The 19,712-nt window shown below is 39.9% G+C and overlaps 1 protein-coding gene across 1 annotated transcript in view; it reads right to left on the reverse strand.

Annotated features, from left to right (window-relative positions):
• XIRP2 (xin actin binding repeat containing 2) overlaps positions 1 to 19,712 on the reverse strand; it is a 142,858-nt gene that overhangs the window by 69,335 nt on the left and 53,811 nt on the right. Inside the window, exon 2 of the mRNA XM_067549307.1 lies at positions 1,732 to 1,885. Coding sequence (XP_067405408.1) covers positions 1,732 to 1,885 — 154 coding nt within the window. The remainder of the gene's footprint in view (positions 1 to 1,731; positions 1,886 to 19,712) is intronic.

Genomic DNA, 19,712 nt, shown 5'->3' on the forward strand with positions numbered 1-19,712 from the left:
GATTATCAAAAGGAATGTATATTGTGCAAAAAGATTGTCCAATTTTATACCAGCTTTGGTCTGTGTAAGCTCTAGCCCAGGGCTTTAGTGGCAGAAAATCTACGGGAGTAGGTTGTCCTAACCAAGACCCTGGATTTGACTCTCCTCATGAACACATTTTTGCAACATTTCAGATCCAAATCCAGATCCAAACTTCCCAGCTCTGGTTTATCTTTATCATGAACCTGAATCAAAATCTGAGTATGAACTACCCTGAATTTGGGAAAAGCTTAAATACAAATCTTGATCTCAATCCAAACATATCATCTCAAATCCAGCTCCATTTTAAATTATAAAGATGTATTTTATGCTAATGACAATAAGGGATGAATAGCAGCAGTGTAATCTCCCTCCCCAAACTATAACTATGACCTGCAGGTCACAACAACATTGCTGTTCTAGTACTGGACCTCTCTCTCTCTCTCTAGCAAATATTGGGCCAAATTTTGTAGTAGTGTCTGGATAACACATGAAAATCTGGTGATGAAGTTGAGACCATCAAAGTAATTTTTACATGTTTTCTGAACCAGGATTTGCCCTGACCTCTCTTGAACTGATGCATTAACATGCTTTATCAAATGGGAAAAGAACCTTTGGATCAGGAGTTAGATGATAGTCATCCCGTTGTCCCGTTATTATTGCATTTAGAACAAACAGCTAAATTTGGTTCCTGGGTATCATGTGGAATTGGTTTCTTCTGCACTGAATACAGATTACACTAAACTGTGGCTAAAGAGGTATTATTGTGGGGAGTGAAGGGATGGAATGTTTTGTTTTTCTTAATTTTTAATTTTTTAAAATTTCTTTATTGTTAGGGTCAACGTGACTAGCAAGCTGAAGGTGTGGGCAGTTTACACATAGAGATAAGTGCAAAAGGGCTTTATTATTAATATTATTTGTTATAATTTTTAACAAACACAATGCTAACTCCAAATTACCAAAATGTACAATATAGTTATTGCCTCTTCAAAAATGACTAATGGTGTCTGTATTTTTAATAGAGTATTGTATTTTGTGGCTCTGTCATTATTGAAAATTATGGTAACAGTGCAATCTCAGGCATATGAGCTATTAGCATTTTAATGACTTTTGCAAAACATTAATAAATCAAAATTATATAACATATATTCCCAAAAACTGTGACACCATTCTGTCATATTTTATCCTAAAATCATTAAACACATTTAGGGTAATCATCTGAAAAAGAAAAGATGGAAAGCTTTTTTTTTTTTTTTTAGTTGATAAGCACATCTAATTCTTTTATTATGTGTAGCTTTGATTATACAATTATGATTTTCCTTTGTCACTTTGATGATAAAGTGCATTGTTCTAAAAATGTCTGTACTTCTTGTGTGAAGAAATTAATGCACTGTTTTATCTATTGTAACAGCACTATCTTTGGAGGGGGGACGGGGACAGATAGTTATGTGTGTTGAGGTCTTGTTTGCAATAATGCCGATAACTTCCTATTGTACACAACTACTATACAAATAAAATCCCAACTTGAAAAATTCAAGGGATGTCAACTAAATTCACGTTTTAGTGCATCCTTTACTGTTTTCTTAAAAACAGAACCATATACTGTATCATCAGTTTTGTTTTACTGTTAAAACACAAACACACACATTCTTTATCTCACGTGTTCTGTACAAGGTACAAAAGCAAGAAATGAGATCAAAGTGTTAGGCTAACCTTCAAAGTTGTTGTTCTGACCATTTTCAGATGACATCTTGTCAAAAAATGTTTTCCCGGCTTTCACGTCTGAATCTTTCACAGAAATGATGGAATGGCTCCCAGGCTGATTCTTAAATGTTGGTGAATGCAAACTTCTCTCCATTTCTACTTCCTGTTAGAAGACATTAAGGGGACGCGTGTTAAAAGCTATCAGTAGGAAACAGATGTGGTTTTCTGGGGGAGGGGAGTGTGAGGAGGCGGGGGAGCAAGGGGATTCCATTACATGAGTGATGTTTTCCAATATGCTACAGGGTAAAACTCTTATAACTTTGCAGAGGGTTACAAATGCATATCTGCTGCTTAGTTTACATTTGAACAAAGAGTAATGCCTGGCAATAGCTTGCAGTTCTCACTTGCCATTTCTTTCATGGTTCCCTCCCCACCCGCCCCCCCTAAGAAAGAGAAACTATGGTTGTAAGTGTCACAATAAAAGACACCCACTGCTCACGAAAGAGGTATATTTGTTCAAAGAAAGGTTGACAACAGGAATTTCATTAACTGCTATATTACATATATAAACATTAAAAGATGGGTCAGAGAACAGATGTACACACTATCAACAATTTGATTTTTAATGTAATGTTAACCCAGTATATTTCAATTGAATGATATTAATCACAGTGGACCACAGTTCCATCCTTGCAGTTAATACAGTTATCACCACACAAAAAATGTCTACAGTATTTTAAAACAAAATGAGTAAACAGTTTCTAAACATAACTGGTGTCACTAAATTGGGTGATTTGGTGTGCTGTTTGTTCCCCATGTGATGTGCCAATTAGTGCAAAGCTGTACACCATCTTGGGGGACACATTGGATCTAAAGCCCTGGACAAAGCCTTTAAATTAAGTGAGCCGAGACAGCTCCAGCAGTAAAAATTTACTTTATATTTCAAGGGTTAGGCTCATAGGTCCCTGTGCGCTGAGAGCATTTTCCTAATTTGTGTATAAAGAGGATACATTTTCTAAACAACTATAAAGCAGAGACATGACAAACAAGTCACTTGTGACATTAACTGTGTTTCAAATATACTGCAACTAGAGCTGTGTGAAAATGGAATATAACATCTCATAGCTTTTCAAACACACTTATTACAGTATATAACTTTCCCATATTGTATTTTCTCATATATTTCAACTTAAAAGACAAAGCTCTTTAGATAAATGGCTGCTTGGTAAATTTTGTGAAGAGAATGTAAATAAGAGGAAGAATGACTTGACACCTTTTTCAGTGTTGTGAAATATTTGAATACACTTAATCACAGCATTTAAAGAAATAAAATTTGTTTCTGGTACCTTCCACGTTTTGTAGTGTTACTCTTGTAAACACTATTACATAATATAAACTAAATGACAATTTACAGGGTGAAACATATACACATATAAAACCTTGTATATTGCAAAGTACTGTTTGAAAGATGTGGCGCCTGATTTTCAGACACAGCCTCTATTTTTGTATTCTATGAACAGCAGGTACAAAATTATGGACACAGATGTCAATAGAAACAAAACTGCTCCTCTGAAAATTCAGGCCTGGGTGAGACCTATCTTAGACCCAATCCATTCAGATCTAATAATGTGGAAATGGGGTGGGAGGGAGAAGGAGGGTGATCAGATGTCCCGACTTTATAGGGACATCCTAATATTCTGGGGTTTGTCTCACATAGGCACCTATTACCCCCGTCCCGATGTTTCACACTTCCTGTCTGGTTCCCTGGGTGAAGGAGGGAGGAGGAAGACACCTCACAACAATCATATGGATATTTGCATCTATAAGGGTCATGGCTAAACTAATCTGATAGGTGAGTGGGTAGCAACGGAACTCTACTAACCAAGTTCATGTAAGAATTTTGAGCTTGCCCATACAATTATTTTCTCAGAAAAAGCCAAGTTCTTAAAGAATCAATCCTTCCACCGGTGGTATTTGGGTCCTTAGCAAACTCCTATTGGTAGCTTTGGAATTCCTAGTGGTTTTGTCAAGTCAGGTTGGTCTACCAGTTTACCACTACCACCTTGCTGTCCCTTGTTGTTTTAGGGCCTGATTCTCAGGTATGCCAAGACTGCTTCACAACTCTTCAGCAATGTAAAGAAGCCATAAAATGGGTGTAAATTACATTTACACACACCTAAAGGGCCCTTTACATTGCCAGAGTGAGGTACTGTGGGGTTAGTGTAAATGTGCATCAGGCCCTTAGACTCTTAATATTTTCATTTGATTCATCTTTGAACCTAAGAGTACTGGATTTGATTGATCTGAAAACCTTCAATGTAATCATTCATGAGATGAAGGTATTTACTGCTGCTGTACATTTGCACAGTTGATTTTCCTTATTTGGAAAGAAAATACTGTACATCTTTCAAGCACAGAATAAGACCTTCTAATTTGCTAAAGACATTTTCATTTTCTTCAACACGACCCTGAAGTATTTCACTGTTATCTTTATTAGTAGCAGATTAAATCCACTTCTAAAAGAACTGTAATGAAAAGAAGGCTTATATTAAAATATTTTTACTAGTTTGACTTGACCCTGCTACTAGCAATGGAGAATCCCTAATGGTTAAACCTTTTAAAACTAATCTGTACAAGCATATTTTAAACTGATGTGTTAATGCGCTTAAGATGTTGCCTTGCAAAAGTGTGGGTTTTTTTGTACTCCAGACAAGGAATGGAGGGGCTGCAAATGTGCAGGATTTTCTGTTTCCCTTCAGAAGGTATAAAGTATTTAACTATGAATGAAAACGTCAGTAAAATCTGAAGATAAAAACAGAATCCTTGAGGAACCAATCTTCCTAGGAAAACACAGACATGATAGCTTGCTGTTTGGATCAAGGGGAGCATATAGTCTTTAGACTAGTACTTCATCTGACAAAAGCCAAGGAAAGTAAGTGTGTAATTGCTCACTAGGAATAATCCAAAGGAGTAAAATAGCAGCTCAGAGTGGAGGGGTAAAGGTCAAACTACTTCTTTATCAGCCTAAAATCCATCCTTAATTCTGCACCCTCAAACCATCTATCAGGCATAAAAGCAAGGATATTTCTGAAGAAAGGCCAACTTTTAGTCAAAATGCATAAAGGGCTCTTTATGATATCAAAAGTGAAATACAGTCTAGGTCATTTAATCCATCTGGTCGCCAAAATAGAACAGCTTCCTAGAATACGTTTTCAGTATTTTCTCCACTCTAATTTTAAAAGTCCCAAATAATAAGATACTATCATTTTCTGAGGGAGATTTCTACAACTGATCATTGCCGGCTCAATCTTATTAAACAGAATTTTGAATTACAACAAAAAACAAACATAAGTTTATATATATATATTCTGACAGGGCCAAACCTGATGGCTACAGGAGAGTAGTGGAGGGAATCTATATTAGCCCCAGAATTAACAAATCCCTGTTCCCTGGGTGATCCAGCTGGGGCTATTCCGGGGCAATTAGGCCAATTAGGCCAGCTGAGGCCAATCAAGGAGCTTGCCCCAGCAGTTAAAAGCCTCCCTGTCAGGCAGATAGGGGCAGCTGGAAGGGAGTTAGGAGAAGCGGAGCGGCTTGGCTATAGGACTTGGAGCAACCACTGCCACTTACTATAACCCCAAAAGGTACTAGAGACAAGAGGGGGTACCTGTCCGGCTACGGCCAGGGACCCAAGGGATAGGCCTGAGGGAGAACCCCTCCTCACCCACTTCTAGGAAGTGGACTGCAAGCAGTGGGGCCAAGGACAGGCGACCCAGGGAAGGGAGTAAGTCACAGACTGGGCAGTTTGTAGACTACTCCACACAGGGTCCCTGGGTCGGGGCCCAGGGCAGAACCGGGGCCCCCCCGCTCCCACCCAGGCGTATCATAGCCGAAGAGGGCACAGTACCCACAAAAGGGCTGAACAAGCTGCCCTCGCCTGTGTGTGTGTGTGTGTGTGTGTGTGTGTGTGTGTGTGTGTGTGTGTGTGTGTGTGTGTGTGTGTGTGTGGATTTACCAGAACCGTGCTGTAACTTTATTTAATTCTTATGATAAAGTTGGCTGACATCTTGAAGGGAAAATTCCACAGGAACTGTGCTAATTTGCACCACATTATTATATGTGAAAGCCTTTCCAGAATTTAAATGCCCTGTGGTCTTGTGCAATAGAACTGCAAATTATTATAGAAAATACCTCTCTGTCTCTAAAGCAATGAAATTAGTGAAATGCTGAGATTTAGTTATGTTAAATAAAAATGCAGCTAATCTCTATATACTGTTTTATTTTGCTAATTAAACCCAGAAGCAGTAAATGATTAAAAAAGTAAGAATAATATATAGTCAAATAAAAGACATGAAATAACATTAAGATTCTAATCTAAATCAACAAAAGCAATGACATTCTGAATAAAGGTAATTTCTAAAATGGTCATTGTACTTCATAGACTTTTTACAGTGGTCCTCAAGGCCCTGATCCAACAAAGCAATTAATCTTACCAGAAATGCTGGATAGGGGCCCATTGGTATTTGTGTTGTGTGATCAAAGCCCATGTTGACTTTTCTCTTATGGCCTTAATTTTATGTGCATACGCTACCTGATTTTGTTCCCAAATGACTTTTTGTGTGATAGGCTTATGAAATCTAAACAATACAGTAAACATTTTCAATCCTTGGATGAAGTTCAATACATTACTATAGGAATCTATTCATTTACTTTTGATTTTTACCTCCTTCTGCTAGCTCCTAGCAGAAACTAAACACAATCAATAACAAAGAAATTAAACAAGAAAGAAAATCGCACAAAGAAAAGAGAGAATGGAAAAGAAATTGTATACCATATTCAGATACTATTTTTCTAATTATATGACTTGTAACTCAGTTTTAGTTACAGTGTGTCATCCAAATGGAAAACATAGGGGCATGTTTAAGCATTCCAGAAAATAAAGAAAATCTCCCAATTTCTCTTTGCTCCAAGGAGCTTAGTAAGGAACAGAACAAGGAGTCTTTTTTTTGTTTTCTTTTTTCTTTTTTTGTACACTACAGGTACTTCATAAATTTACAGCACCACTGTCTATAAGTATCTCAGAGTCATAGAATCATAGGATTGGAAGGGACCTTAGAAGGTCATCTAGTCCCCCTGCTCAAAGCAGGACCAACCCCAACTAAATCATCCCAACCAGGGTTTTGTCAAGCTGGGACTTTAAAACCTCTAAGGATGGAAATTCCACCACCTCCCTAGGTAACCCATTCCAGTGATTCACTACCCTTGTAGAGAAAGCATTTTTCTTAATACCTAACCTAGACCTCCCCCACTGCAACTTGACCATTGCTCCTAATCTGCCACCACTGAGAACAGCCTACCTCCATCCTCTCTGGAACCCCCCCTTCAGGTAGTTGAAGGCTGATATCAAATCCCTTCTCAATCCCCCCCCCCCCCCCATTCTCTTCTTCAGACTAAATAAGCCCTGTTCACTCACCCTCTCCTCGTATGTCATGTGCCCCAGCCCCCTAATCATTTTCGTTGCCCTCCACTAGACTCCCCAATTTGTCCACATCCTTTCTGTAGTGGGGTGCCAAAACTGGACACAGTACTCCACATGCAGCCTCACCAATGCCGAATAGAGGGGAATAATCACTTCCCTCGATCTGCTGGCAATGCTCCTACTAATGCAGCCCAATATGCAGTTAACAATGGCATACATGTTGATCCATATCCAGCTTCTTGTCCACTGTAACCCACGGGTCCTTTTCTGCAGAACTGCTGCTTAGGCAGTGGGTGCCCAGTCTATAGCAGTGCATGGGATTCTTCCATCCTAAGTGCAGGACTCTGCACTTGTCCTTGTTGAACCTCATTAGATTTATTTTGACCCAACCCTCCAATTTGTCTAGGTCAATGTGTATCCTATACCTTCCCTCTAGGGTATCTACCACTCTCCAGAGCTTAGTGTCATCTGCAAACTTGCTGAGGGTGCAGTCCAGCATATCTTCCACTAATGAAGATGAATAAAACCGGTCCCACCCTTGGGGCACGCTGCTTGCTACTAGCTACCAACTTGACATTGAGCAATTGATCACTACAGTTCAGCTCGATGATCTAGCCACCTTTCTATCCATTTTATAGTTCATTCATCCAACCCATACTTCTTTAATTTGCTGGCAAGAATGCTGTGGGAGATTGTATCAAAAGCTTTGCTCAAGATATCACATCCACCGCTTTCCCCACATCCACAGAGCCAGTCATCTCATCATAGAAGGCAATCAGGTTGTCAGGAATGATTTGCCCTTGGTGAATCCACGCAGACTATTCCTGATCACTTTCCTCTCCTCCAAGTGCTTCAAAATGGATTCCTTGAGGACCTGCTCCATGATTTTTCTGGGGAATGAGGTGAGCCTGAGGGTCTGTAGCTCCCCAGAGCCTCATCTTATCCTTTTTTTTTTTTTTTTTTTTTTTTTTTTTTTTTTTGAAGATGGGCACTACATTTGCCTTTTTCCAATCACCCAGGACTCATGGGTGGAATTTGGTGGTGGGGGGGGGGGGGGGCGCCAATACCCCCCCCCCCCCCCAACTTATTTTTTTCAACCCCTCTCCGTGCAGCCCAGTGCTGCTGCTCCTTCCCCCCTGGGCATCCCCTACCTCTCCAGCAGTTGCGTACCAAGGGAGTGGGTGGGAGGGGACCATGCCCCCACACACCAACCTGGGAGGAGGCACCGGCTGGGCTGTCGGAGGGGCTGACCCTACTGACATTCCCGGCGGCCGCACCACTCGGCCTGCCGCTCCCTCATTGAGCCCAACATGGAGGCAGGAGGCGGAGGCTACCAGGAATGTCAGTGGAAAGGCGGCTCCTCCTCCAAGGCCCAGCTGGCATTCCCCCCCCAGGCTGGTGCCCGGAGCCTGGTCCCCTCAGTATGCCAGTGCTCCCCCGGCTGGCAGAGCCCCCTGCCCAGCCCCAAGTGCCCGCTCCCCAGCCCCTTCCTTACCATAGCAGAGGGGGCCACCATGCCCCTGGGGGCTGGCCTGGGAGGAGGCGCTGGCCAGGCCCTCCCCGCTGACATCCCCAGTGGCCACGCTGACCTGGCCCCTCCACCTCCTGCCCCTGTGTTGGGCTCAAGGAGGGAGCCATGGGCCAATCGGCACGGCCGCCAGGAATGTCAGCAGGGGGCGGTTCCTCCGAGGAGGGCCTGGCCAGCGCCTCCTCCCAAGCTGTGTCCGGGGACATGGCTCCCTCGGTACTCCACCCCTGCTGTCCCCATGGAGGGGGGAGTGGGGGAGAGCAGGAAACGGGCCTGCAGATTCCCTCTCCCCATGGGGTGCTGCCGCCAACAGGGGGCGTGAATACATGTAATGGTCATGCTTCGCCCATGCGATGCCCTAACCTCCCTACCCCTTGCCCCCCTCCCCTCCCAATTAAGTAATCAAACTCCGCCTATGCAAGGACCTCCCCTGATCACCACAAGTTTTCAAAGTAAATGGTAAATAGCTCTGCAATCATATCAGCCAACTCCCTCAGCACCCTCAGATGCACTGCATCCAGCCCGTGAACTTGTGCATGTCCAGCTTTTCTAAATAGTCCTGAACCTGTTCTTTCATCACTGAGGGCCACTCACCTCCTCCCTGTACTGTGCTTCACATGGAGTAGTCAAGGCACTAACTTTGTCTGTAAAGACAGCGGCAAAAAAAACCTTGAGTACTTCAGCTTTTTCTACATCATCTTTTCTAGGTTGCCTCCCCCATTCAATTTGGGCCCCACACTTTCCCTGACCTTCTTCTTGTTGCTAACATCCTCTTCTTGTTAGAGTAGAGTAGAAACTCTTCTTGTTACCCTTCACATCACTTGCAAGCTGCAACTCCAATTGTGTTTTGGCCTTTCTGATTTCACCCCTGCATGCTGGAGCAATATTTTTTATACTCCTCCCTAGTTATCTGTCCAAGCTTCCACTTCTTGTAAGCTTCCTTTTTGTGTTTAAGCTCATCGAAGATTTCTCCGTTAAGCTAAGTTAGTCGCTTGCCATATTTGCTATTCTTTCTGCACATCAAGATGGTTTGTTCCTGCGCCCTCAATAAGGTTTCTTTAAAATACAGCCAACTCTCCTGGAGTTCTTTCCCCTCATTATTAACCTTCCAGGGGATCATACCCATCAGCTCCCTGAGGGAGTCAGTCTGCTTTTCTGAAGTCCAGGGCCCGTATTCTGCTGTTCTCTTTTTTTCCTTTTGTCAGGATCCTGAACTCGACCATCTCATGATCACTGCTGCCCAGGTTACCACCCACTTCTACTTCCCCTATCAATTCTTCCCTGTTTGTGAGCAGCAGATCAAGAGGAGTACATGTGGACAGCAGTAATCTTAGATGGCCAAACCCTGCGGTTTCTACTGCAAATTATCACAAGCCCATTTCCTGATAATATAAAACAAAACCTGCTTGTTGGGTGGGTTTCGTTTTTTTGTTGTTTTTTTGTTGCAAATTTGCTATTTGAAACTCCCAATTAAGACAAACTCCTTTTAAAATCAGATGAAATATTAGATGGTTAAATTGGTTTAAGATACAGTAGTTGAACTTTCATATGTATTTCATTCATTATATTATTTTCTGTTTTCTCTTGCTCAAATATAGGACTTCTTTTTACTATCTTTACTTAGTAATACCTTAATGTATAAGCAGTCCTATTCAAATCAATTGCACTCCATAGATCAGGATCCTTACTGTGAGTAAGGAATGGCAGAATGTGGCTCATAGTGATTATCCTTAATTGGAAAGTATCATCTGGGGAAGGTTTGTTTTGTTTGTTGGTTGGTTAGGAAAAAGGAACATGTTTTACAATGCAACTCAACATGATTTGCCTTCAATTTTAGAAGTCGTTTTCACAGTATTATGTATTATTCATCCTGAATTTTGACAACTACTTGTGGGCAAAAATTTAAATTAGTATTCTATTATTAACAGTGTGATTAATCGTGACTATTTTTTAATCTAGTTAATTTGTTTTGCGTTAATTGCATGAATTTACTGTGATAAATTGATAACGCTAGTAGTTACCAATAACATCTAAGCAATGACAGCATTTATTGTTATTTCTTACTCTTGCTTGTACTTGAAAGCTGGGATCCCATATAAACTATGGAAGATTTTGATTTGCATTTGCCTTAACACTCATTAACTTATAAAGTAGCTCTTTTCTAAGACTTTGTTCCAATTTACATCTGTGTGCTAGAAATTACTTTTGCCATATAAATTTTGTGTAAATGGCTAGTTTGGTTTAATAGGGAGTTAGACATCAAGTTTCAAAGATATATTGTCTTTTAGCCTGTTTTTGAGATTGTTTTTTTTTGTTTTTTGTTTTTTTTAAGATTCTGGAGATATCTGCTCTATTTCAGTGAGATTTGTTCCCAAAATCTATTATAGATAGTCCTTTAAGAGCAGAAAATGCCAGTTGACATTATCATCTAATTTACTTCGTTGTTCCTAAAAGTTCAGAAAAGCACCTCTGTCAAATAAGTCTGAAAATCTGAGGTTTCTACCTAGAATCCATTTATCCTATTGTAACATTTCCTTGTTTATCTTTATTGTTGAGTTTCCCATGTGTAAGCTTCTTTGAATCTCAGACTTTGCTTTGCAGTGAGCTTCAGTCCTTATTTTTCACGACTGCAATATTCTTGGATTCAGTGCTTTTGGCTTTTAAAGACTTCAATAACTAGTCCCCTGTATTAATAGCCTTAGTGCTATTCTTTTCCTGTTTTATACCATGACAGTAATTTGTTATCCTAGCTCCACAGATTATTTAGTTATGGCAGATTGAATGCAATTTAGTACAATTTCAAATTAAATAGTTGGAGACCTGTGTTACTGTTGCAAATTGTTTTGTTAATTTTAGTCCCGTGATCTGTATACATATATGTAGGGAGCAAGGATGTTGCTGAATAAATGCAGATATATTTTCTCCATTGTTGCACAATTTTGGGGATCATCAATGGATTTGTTTGTGAAATATAATTAAATTGTGGTGCAGCAGCCACTTTATATTATTTCTCTCTCAGATGTTCAAACAGACTTGTCCTCATCTTCATATGATTTGATATTTTTGTCATTACATTGCACAATTATCCACTGCCATATTCGTACTACTCCCAACAGGCAAATCAAGCTCCCACCTCTTCCTTAATGGAGGGACACTATTCAGTGAAATTGGTGTGATTCCAGTGTACAGTGAGGACCGGATTTGGGCAGAGGAAGTGCACACTCAATGCAGTATAGAGCCTTGCTCTACAGAAGCCTCTTACGTAGCAGTGTGCCAATTATCTGACAATGCCCAGCTTCTCTTACTCCCCCTACCTTCCACTGAGAGGCCACATAAGGGCACTCTCTAGGCTACTTAAGTCCAATGTCTCCAATTGCCTCTGTGGAACAGCTGCAGTGCAGAGCTGCTTCTCAGTTGGGGGAAGGAGAGGATTCCTCTCCCTGCCCCACTATACATTTCTCTAGAAGCTAGCTGTAGTGCTGGAGCCTGGATTTGACCCTCAGAGAGTACATTATTTACTGTTGCGTGGAAAGTTACTGAAAGATATTACAGTTGCCATAAACTCTTTTTAATCGGGACAACCTTAACCAGGAGGGCTGCTTTATTGGGATGTCTCCCCAGATAACTCATTAGCCTAATGACAGTGACTAGTAAAGACAGCTGCTTAATTAGGATATAATTAGCATAAATTCCACTTAATAAGAAAGCACTGGGCTAGTGCCAAGTGGTGCTTAATTAAGTGCTAAATAGGTATGTAATTCTTACAAAAGTTGCCAAGTAAAAATTAAAAGTGGAAAAAACAGATAAAATGCAGGGAGTATCCTTTTTTATTCTTTGTTCTTGAGCGCAGTGCTTTATTTCATGTTAAGCTCTTTGTGATTCTGTGTATGTGTCTGTGTAAAATATTAATCTTTTAATGGGGACAGCTGCTTAATTGGAACAATGACGGTCCAGTAGACAGTCAAAATTAAGCAGACTCCGGTCCACTTTTTGGATCATAATTTGTTGAGAGTTAGTTCACTAGCTAACTCTCTATGGTTATGTCTACACTGACAGTGGCAAAGTTGCCACCGTCAGATCGACTTATCTGGATTGACTGAGCGATCAGTGAAGACCCGCTCAGTCGATCCAGAAGTCAACGTTATTAATCCACCCCCGCAAGTGGCATAGCGCTGCGTCGACAGGAACGTGAAGATGGCACACAGAAGAGAAGCATAGCAGTCAATGGGAGTCACGCAAGTTCTTTGCGTACTTTGTGTAATTCCCATTGACTGTCACTGAATCACTGCTGTTAAGTGTAGACCAAGCCTATGACAGAACTCCTAGGTGCAGATGTACTGAGTAGCCATGATATCTGATCTCATACGTAACTGGGACATTGAAAGAAGAGTGATACAAAAAGCTATTTTTACTTTCTGATAACCAGAGTTGGCAGAACTTGGGGTTTGGTTTTTTTTTGGTTTTTTTTTTAATTTTGATGGATAATATCAAATTTTATTTTTAAGCGTTTTTTCAATTTTTACTGATTTAGATTCTCACAGTTGTGGGAAATTGTCTGAGCCACTCCAATAATTATTTAATAACAGTAGATATCAAAACATTAAAGCTACCTAAATGGTGCTCCTGCTCCAGCTCCACTAACACCAGTACTGCAAACTCTTTCATACACGTTAAGGTGAGACTTTAATAAATTCTCAAGCAGCGTTTTTCTTTCTTTGCCTATATGTAAATTTTGGGTTATTATTGATGGAAATATTTTTCATCAGTTAGAGTGTATATACTGAAATCAATGATTACTAACATTTACCAATTAATAATCTAATGTTTCCAAAGCGACTGCTAGCATACTATTCCGTATCCTTTGAACATTTTAAAGAATAAAGCATCTGAATCCCAAATTTCAAAGATAAATATATTTAAAGTCATTATATTCAGAATATGTCAAAGATAAAGATTTCCATTGTATTAGCCTCCTCAGTGACTACTCTTTCATTTATATAGTGGATTTTTGTTGGCTATCTGTGCTTTGCTGCTCTAAAGGTCAGTAAGCCAGAACACAAGATTCTTTAAATAGAAGAGAACTATTTACCAAATTACTATTGTCTTTCCTCCATACACTGAATTATCTTAGATCAGGACAGAAGGGGAAGCCCTGGTGTCACCATATTGATTAGACTATAAGCAATAGTTCTCAATGTACAAAACGTTTAATCTTTTAAATTGCCTTGGAAGATACAGTTGAAAATACTACTGACAAAGTCTACAGACCTACCCTACTGCCCCCAGGATTTACAGCTTAAACTAAAACGACATCTGACCAGAGATGACAGTCAGCGTGATGCTGATAGAGGCCTTACCAACACAAAGAAATATGTAAATAAAAAAAATCCTAGTGAGATATGCCTTACCCAGTTTTTATAGTACCTCAAAATACTAGCCAAAGAGTCATATTTTTTCTACACCTCTAGGAGCTATTCTGGTTGAAATACCACACCCTTTTCTCTGTCTCCCCAACTTCCTATGCATTCTGTTCAATTACATGGTGATTCAGGCCAATGCTCCATATAGCAAGACCATTATTTTGAGTTCCATTGTAGCACTGTGGTGTTGTCTGTGGATATCTGATGTTTTTCTTAGAGCCCCAGCTGCTGGAATCCATTTAGTACCTGAGAATCTTTTTTTTTTTTTGGTAAAGAAATTTGTAGCCTTGTAGCTATGGAGAAAAGGCTGATAATGTGATTCCTAAACATCCCAATACCAGAAGGCAAATAAAAAGAACACTACATTTACTATTTTTAAATCTCATGATTTTCAAGCTAATGTCAACATTTTGTGGGGGCCTGACTCCTGATTTTTTAATGCTTTTAGTGAACAATACTGGAGAGAGCCATAATATATCCCAAGGTATCACTTTCGGGAAGAGTGCAGCATGCATGCATGTGGGGGCTGCCATTGTCTTGCCCTTCTCTGTGATCCTGGTATTACCGATGGTGTTAGGCGGAAACAGTTATTAATACTCAAGGAGTACAGGCATTATAGTGGTTCATTATCCCTGAACAGGGGTGTAAAGGACGTGCACAGAAGTTCAGTGTTTTTACACTGAAAAAGCTACAGAGCTAATAGTTCCTGGATTCTGTAGCTGTAAATGAAGGGTACCATGACCCAGATGTGTGGTTTGAGCATTATATAAACAACAGTAGGCTTTCTTATTTGTATTTAGAATGTGAAATCCTCAAATTTTTCATTTCCAAAGTTTTACAGAAACCCTTTTGTGAGCCAGTAACTTGGTTGCGTTGTTTGAAAATCTGATTGGTTGCTTAAACAAATATGTAAGGCCTTGATCCAGTAAGCCCTTAATTATGTGTGTAATTTTAAGCATGCAAGGAATACTACTGAAGTGAATGTGAAGTGAACATACTTAAAGTACTTTGCTGGACTGTTACCTCATAAATTCACTAACATCACACGTTTAGTCTATTTTAAGAAATATAGACGAGAAATCCTTCTTTACCTAAACTAATAAAGTGTATACACTCAACTGTATAACAGGCTTTCTAATATCCCTGGCAGTAGAAATAGGACCATAATGTAGAGTGAAAGTTTTCCTGGTTGTAGCATTTCACTGCCTGGCTCTCTTTATTTACAAGGAATTTTCAATACATTCTTAACCTTGCTTCTGTTATGACACTGCCTCTTGTTGTCTTTCTGTCATTCTCCTGGATGTTTAGATAAGGATTGATGGCTCTCTCTATATTTGTGGCACAACAAGTTAAGAGTTGTGTTTATGTCATACCCTTAGGTTTTGCTAATATAAAGCATTCTGTGGTCATTTCATTTTTGAATAAGGAGGGATTTCTACAACCTCCATTGATCAGGTTGATGCTGGCACTTTACATTTTAATTCAAAGCAGCAGTGTGCTGAATTGAGGAATGGTCAAGAGTGACTTGAAGTTAACTCTGGTGATGGAAAGCCAAAACAAAAACAAAAAAAACAACAGAAAGACATTAACACTGGACTGTTTGAAAAAACCTTTCCTGGAAATGTCAACATGATAAAAGCCAGTTTCTGATGTGTTTCACATTTGTTAATTAAAAATATCCAAGCACAATTTAGAAAGCAGCCAGCACAGAATCATGTCAACCAGCTGCTGAAATGCTGAGGGCATTACAAAGATTGACTGCAAGCCCCCCTAAGCTCTCTATTGCAGAGGAGTGCTAATAACACCTGCTGCACAAACTCTGTGGAGCTAGTAAGGAAAAACATTGACGCAAACCCCAGTGTTCTCAGTTGATTCTGCATTCTCTGCAATGCACCATTTCACTGAGCCAAAATTTCTCAGGAGGCTTCTTAAAACACAGCGGCTTCCTGGAGCTTGTTCCTGGTCCCCTGACCTGGCTCCCAGAGTCATCTACCCTTTTCAGCAATTAATGAGTGCCTACATGGTAATTCAGAGATTGTGAGAAGCTGATAGACAGCCGCAGTCTTGGGCTCCTGAAAAATACCTTCCGAATTAGTCTAGTCACTCTGAGAAAAATGAGAGTAATTGTGAAGTCAGAATGGGACTGTTCATTGTAAACACACATTGGGGCCAAATTCTGCCTTCAAATGCACAGTAAACCCATTGATTGTCAATGCAACTTAGGCAGGTACATGCCCCTAATTGGCAAAACTCTCATTGATTTGCCATACCCCATTGCCAAATGGAACTTCACTGTGACATTAAAGATGCACCCCAGGTCCTGCTGATTCAAAAGCAAAAGCCACAACTATCTGAGCTAAAGGAGAATCTCCTTTGTTAGCAGTATGGGGCTTATGACATAATTAATCAATTTAGATTCCATCCAGCATAATGCATAACCTCTGTAGCCTACTGATTGCAACATGCTAATCTGCAACAGCACAGCAGTTAGATGCTGTTTGATAATGAGTTTTGTGCTGCTGCTGGATCAACAGCTTTGGACAGTACATTCCCTCTGTTTATACACAAAACATGTAGTACATGCAGAATCAGTGCAAACTTCCCCACACTACATGGCAATGAGCTTAAACCATGACATGGAGGGCCCATTTCTAGGCATAGGTTTTGATGGGCAAAAAGAATGTGACATTCTGTCATATTAGAGAGAACCCAGGCTAACCCATACAGCCAGCTCACATGGCTTCAGAGGTGTTAGTTAGCATGTGTCTTAACAAGCCTTTTTTCAGTCATGTAAAGCTAACTGGAGTGAGCTAACATAATTGAAAAACAGGGCCTAAGGATAGGAAAGTTGGCCTTTTTTTTTTTTTTTTTAATTGAACCACCGCATCAAGTATATGCCCAGTTAAGATAAAATTTAAATGGCATCCCAAAATGGAAGAATCTGTAAAAGTAAATACTATTCTATTGTTTTAAATCAAATATAAATCAATATATAATCCTAACAAAATTCATACTAAGTCAGTATTAAAAATCCAAATAAATCATGGCTAAAGCTCTGCCAGTATGTAACAGCAGAAACTTTCTGCAAACAAAGTCCAAAATTGACACAGCTTTACTTTCAGCCCTGGTCTACACTACAAACTTATGTTGGTACAACTGCATCGCTCAGGGGAATGGATTTTCCACACCCCACAGGGACATAATTATAACCCCTGGTGTAGACAGTACTATGTCAACAGAAGGGCTTCTCCCATTGATATAGCTACTGTCTCTCGGGGAGGTGGAGTACATACATCGACAGGAGAAGCTCTCCCATCGGTGTAGATAGCGTCTTCACTAAACACGAAAGCGGTGCAGCTGCACCAATGTACCAGTGCAGCACTATAACAAACAAGGGTGTATTTTAACTTTCAGGATCAGTTTCAGACATACAGTGTCTAGTAGTGCAGAATGGTGCCAGAGACATTCTTTCCAAAATCACAGCCTGAGACAGAGTGAAATGCTTACCACACTGAATGGCAGAATCAAAGCTTTGAAACATGATGACAATCACCAGGAGTATCTGAGACTATTTTCTTGTTTCTTTATTCATAGATAATATGCCTAACATTTCAGCCAAACAACTCTTGTCATCTTTTTACATTTTACTGTTAATGAATTGATAAACATTAAATGTTTATGTTGTTTTCACTGCAAAGGTTTAAACAGCACTACTGCAAATACACTGTCCTGTTTTTGCACTATTCAGTGTTGTTGTAGCCATGTTGGTCCCAGGATATTCGATAGACAAGGTGGGTGAAGTAATATCTTTTATTGGACCAGCTTCTGTTGGTGAGAGAGACGAGCTTTCGTGCTAACATGGAGCTCTTCTTCAGGTCTGGACATACTGGGCATACTTCCCAGACCTGAAAAAGAGCTCTGTATTAGCTCAAAAGCTTGTCTCTTTCATCAACAGAAGTTGGTCCAATATATTACCTCACTCACTTTCTCTGTTTGAGCACTATAATTCTTTTTAAAACTCCTACCGCAAATGCTCTCTTTGCATTGTAATTGTAAAAAGATACTATTGTATAATATTTGCCCATGCCAACTGTAATATTTACATTTTAATGTTAATAAATTGATAAACTTTTAAACTGCAAAGATTTAAACAGCACTACTGCGAACACTTTGTTTGTTTTTTTGTTTGTTTTTTATAATGCACATTTTAAGAATAATTTTACGGCCTACACTTTCACTTTTACAGTGGAAATTTAAGGACTGTTATTTTACTGTCTGTGCAGTTTGCAAATAACAATGTTATTGTTAATTGCTGGTACTGGGTTGGAAAAAAAGTTGCTAGTTTGTATTTTGTTGGTTTTCACTGGCATTTCTAATAGCATATGTATTTCTGTGCACACTCTGGCTGAAATTCTTTTCAATGCAGAGGCCCTGTGAACCACTTAAGACCCTTTTGAGCCCTTAAAATGTATTGGTCTCTCCCTCCTGTTATTTTTCCAGTATCACCCACTGTCTATTTCCATAATTTTGGAATTTTTGAAGGCATTTGCATTCTTGCTTTTTTAGTGTATTATAAAGTTTTTATAATCACTAAAATATGTTTTGGAGTAAAGTTACCCAAGCACAGTGACTGACAGAGTGGGAGAGCCAGATGGTTTATATAAATATTATGTTATATAGCATTGTATAAGAGGCTCTGTTCTGACATCGGGTGTGCACATTCCAATTTAAACCATTTCCTATATTTTTCTCTTCTTTGTTCTCTTTTCCACATATCAACATATGCAACGTATCTTCGGACTCTCAATGTCTTCTAAGAACATCTTCTAAGGACACTGGGCCTGCTGTTGCCATGTATGCACTGGTGCTCAGGGGACAGGGGCAAGAGAAGTCATTTCCCCATTGTTCAAACACCAGGGGAGGATCCCTCTATAGCATTTGAGACGAAAAGAGGAAAGGGTATGCTGCTCAAAGGGCAGGGAACCTATCTAGTCCTCCCAGCTGATTAGTCCAGCAAAGCACATGCTAAAGTCTATCCCTATCAGCAAGGGCATGATCTAAAGCCAACTGAAGGAAAGTCCCCCTTTGACTATAGTGGTTTTTGGATCAGGCTCCAAAGCAATTTGGGTGGGAATTTCAAAAGCAGTCACTTGGTTGATTTTCAAAAATCATTCCCTTAAGTATGTTCTTAATTTGAATGACTTCAGTGGGACTTAAGCACATCCCTAAATACATGCTTAAGTGCTTTTCTGAGTTGGGGTGAGACTGCAGCATGTCAGCACTAGTCAGAGTGCAAGCTATCCCTTTTCAGAGCATCAGTAAAGTGTACTCCACCACGTGTCTCATCCCCAAGATCCACCCTGAGGAATTTTGCTATGGTTAGAAGGATTCTTGCAGCAAATGATTCATTTGGCAGTGAGAAAGACCAGGTAGGTGAGGTAATACCTTTTATTTACTCCTGGGGGAATTCTGCACCACTGAGCACACACAGAATTCATGTCCTCTGCAGATTTTTTTAGTTTCCCTGCAAAATAATATATTGTGACAGGGAAGCAAATGGAAG

The sequence above is a fragment of the Emydura macquarii genome, unplaced genomic scaffold (assembly GCF_026122565.2).
Source record: "Emydura macquarii macquarii isolate MOO-44397 ecotype Brisbane River unplaced genomic scaffold, CSIRO-AGI_Emac_v2 contig_1253, whole genome shotgun sequence".
Lineage (NCBI taxonomy): Eukaryota > Metazoa > Chordata > Testudines > Chelidae > Emydura > Emydura macquarii.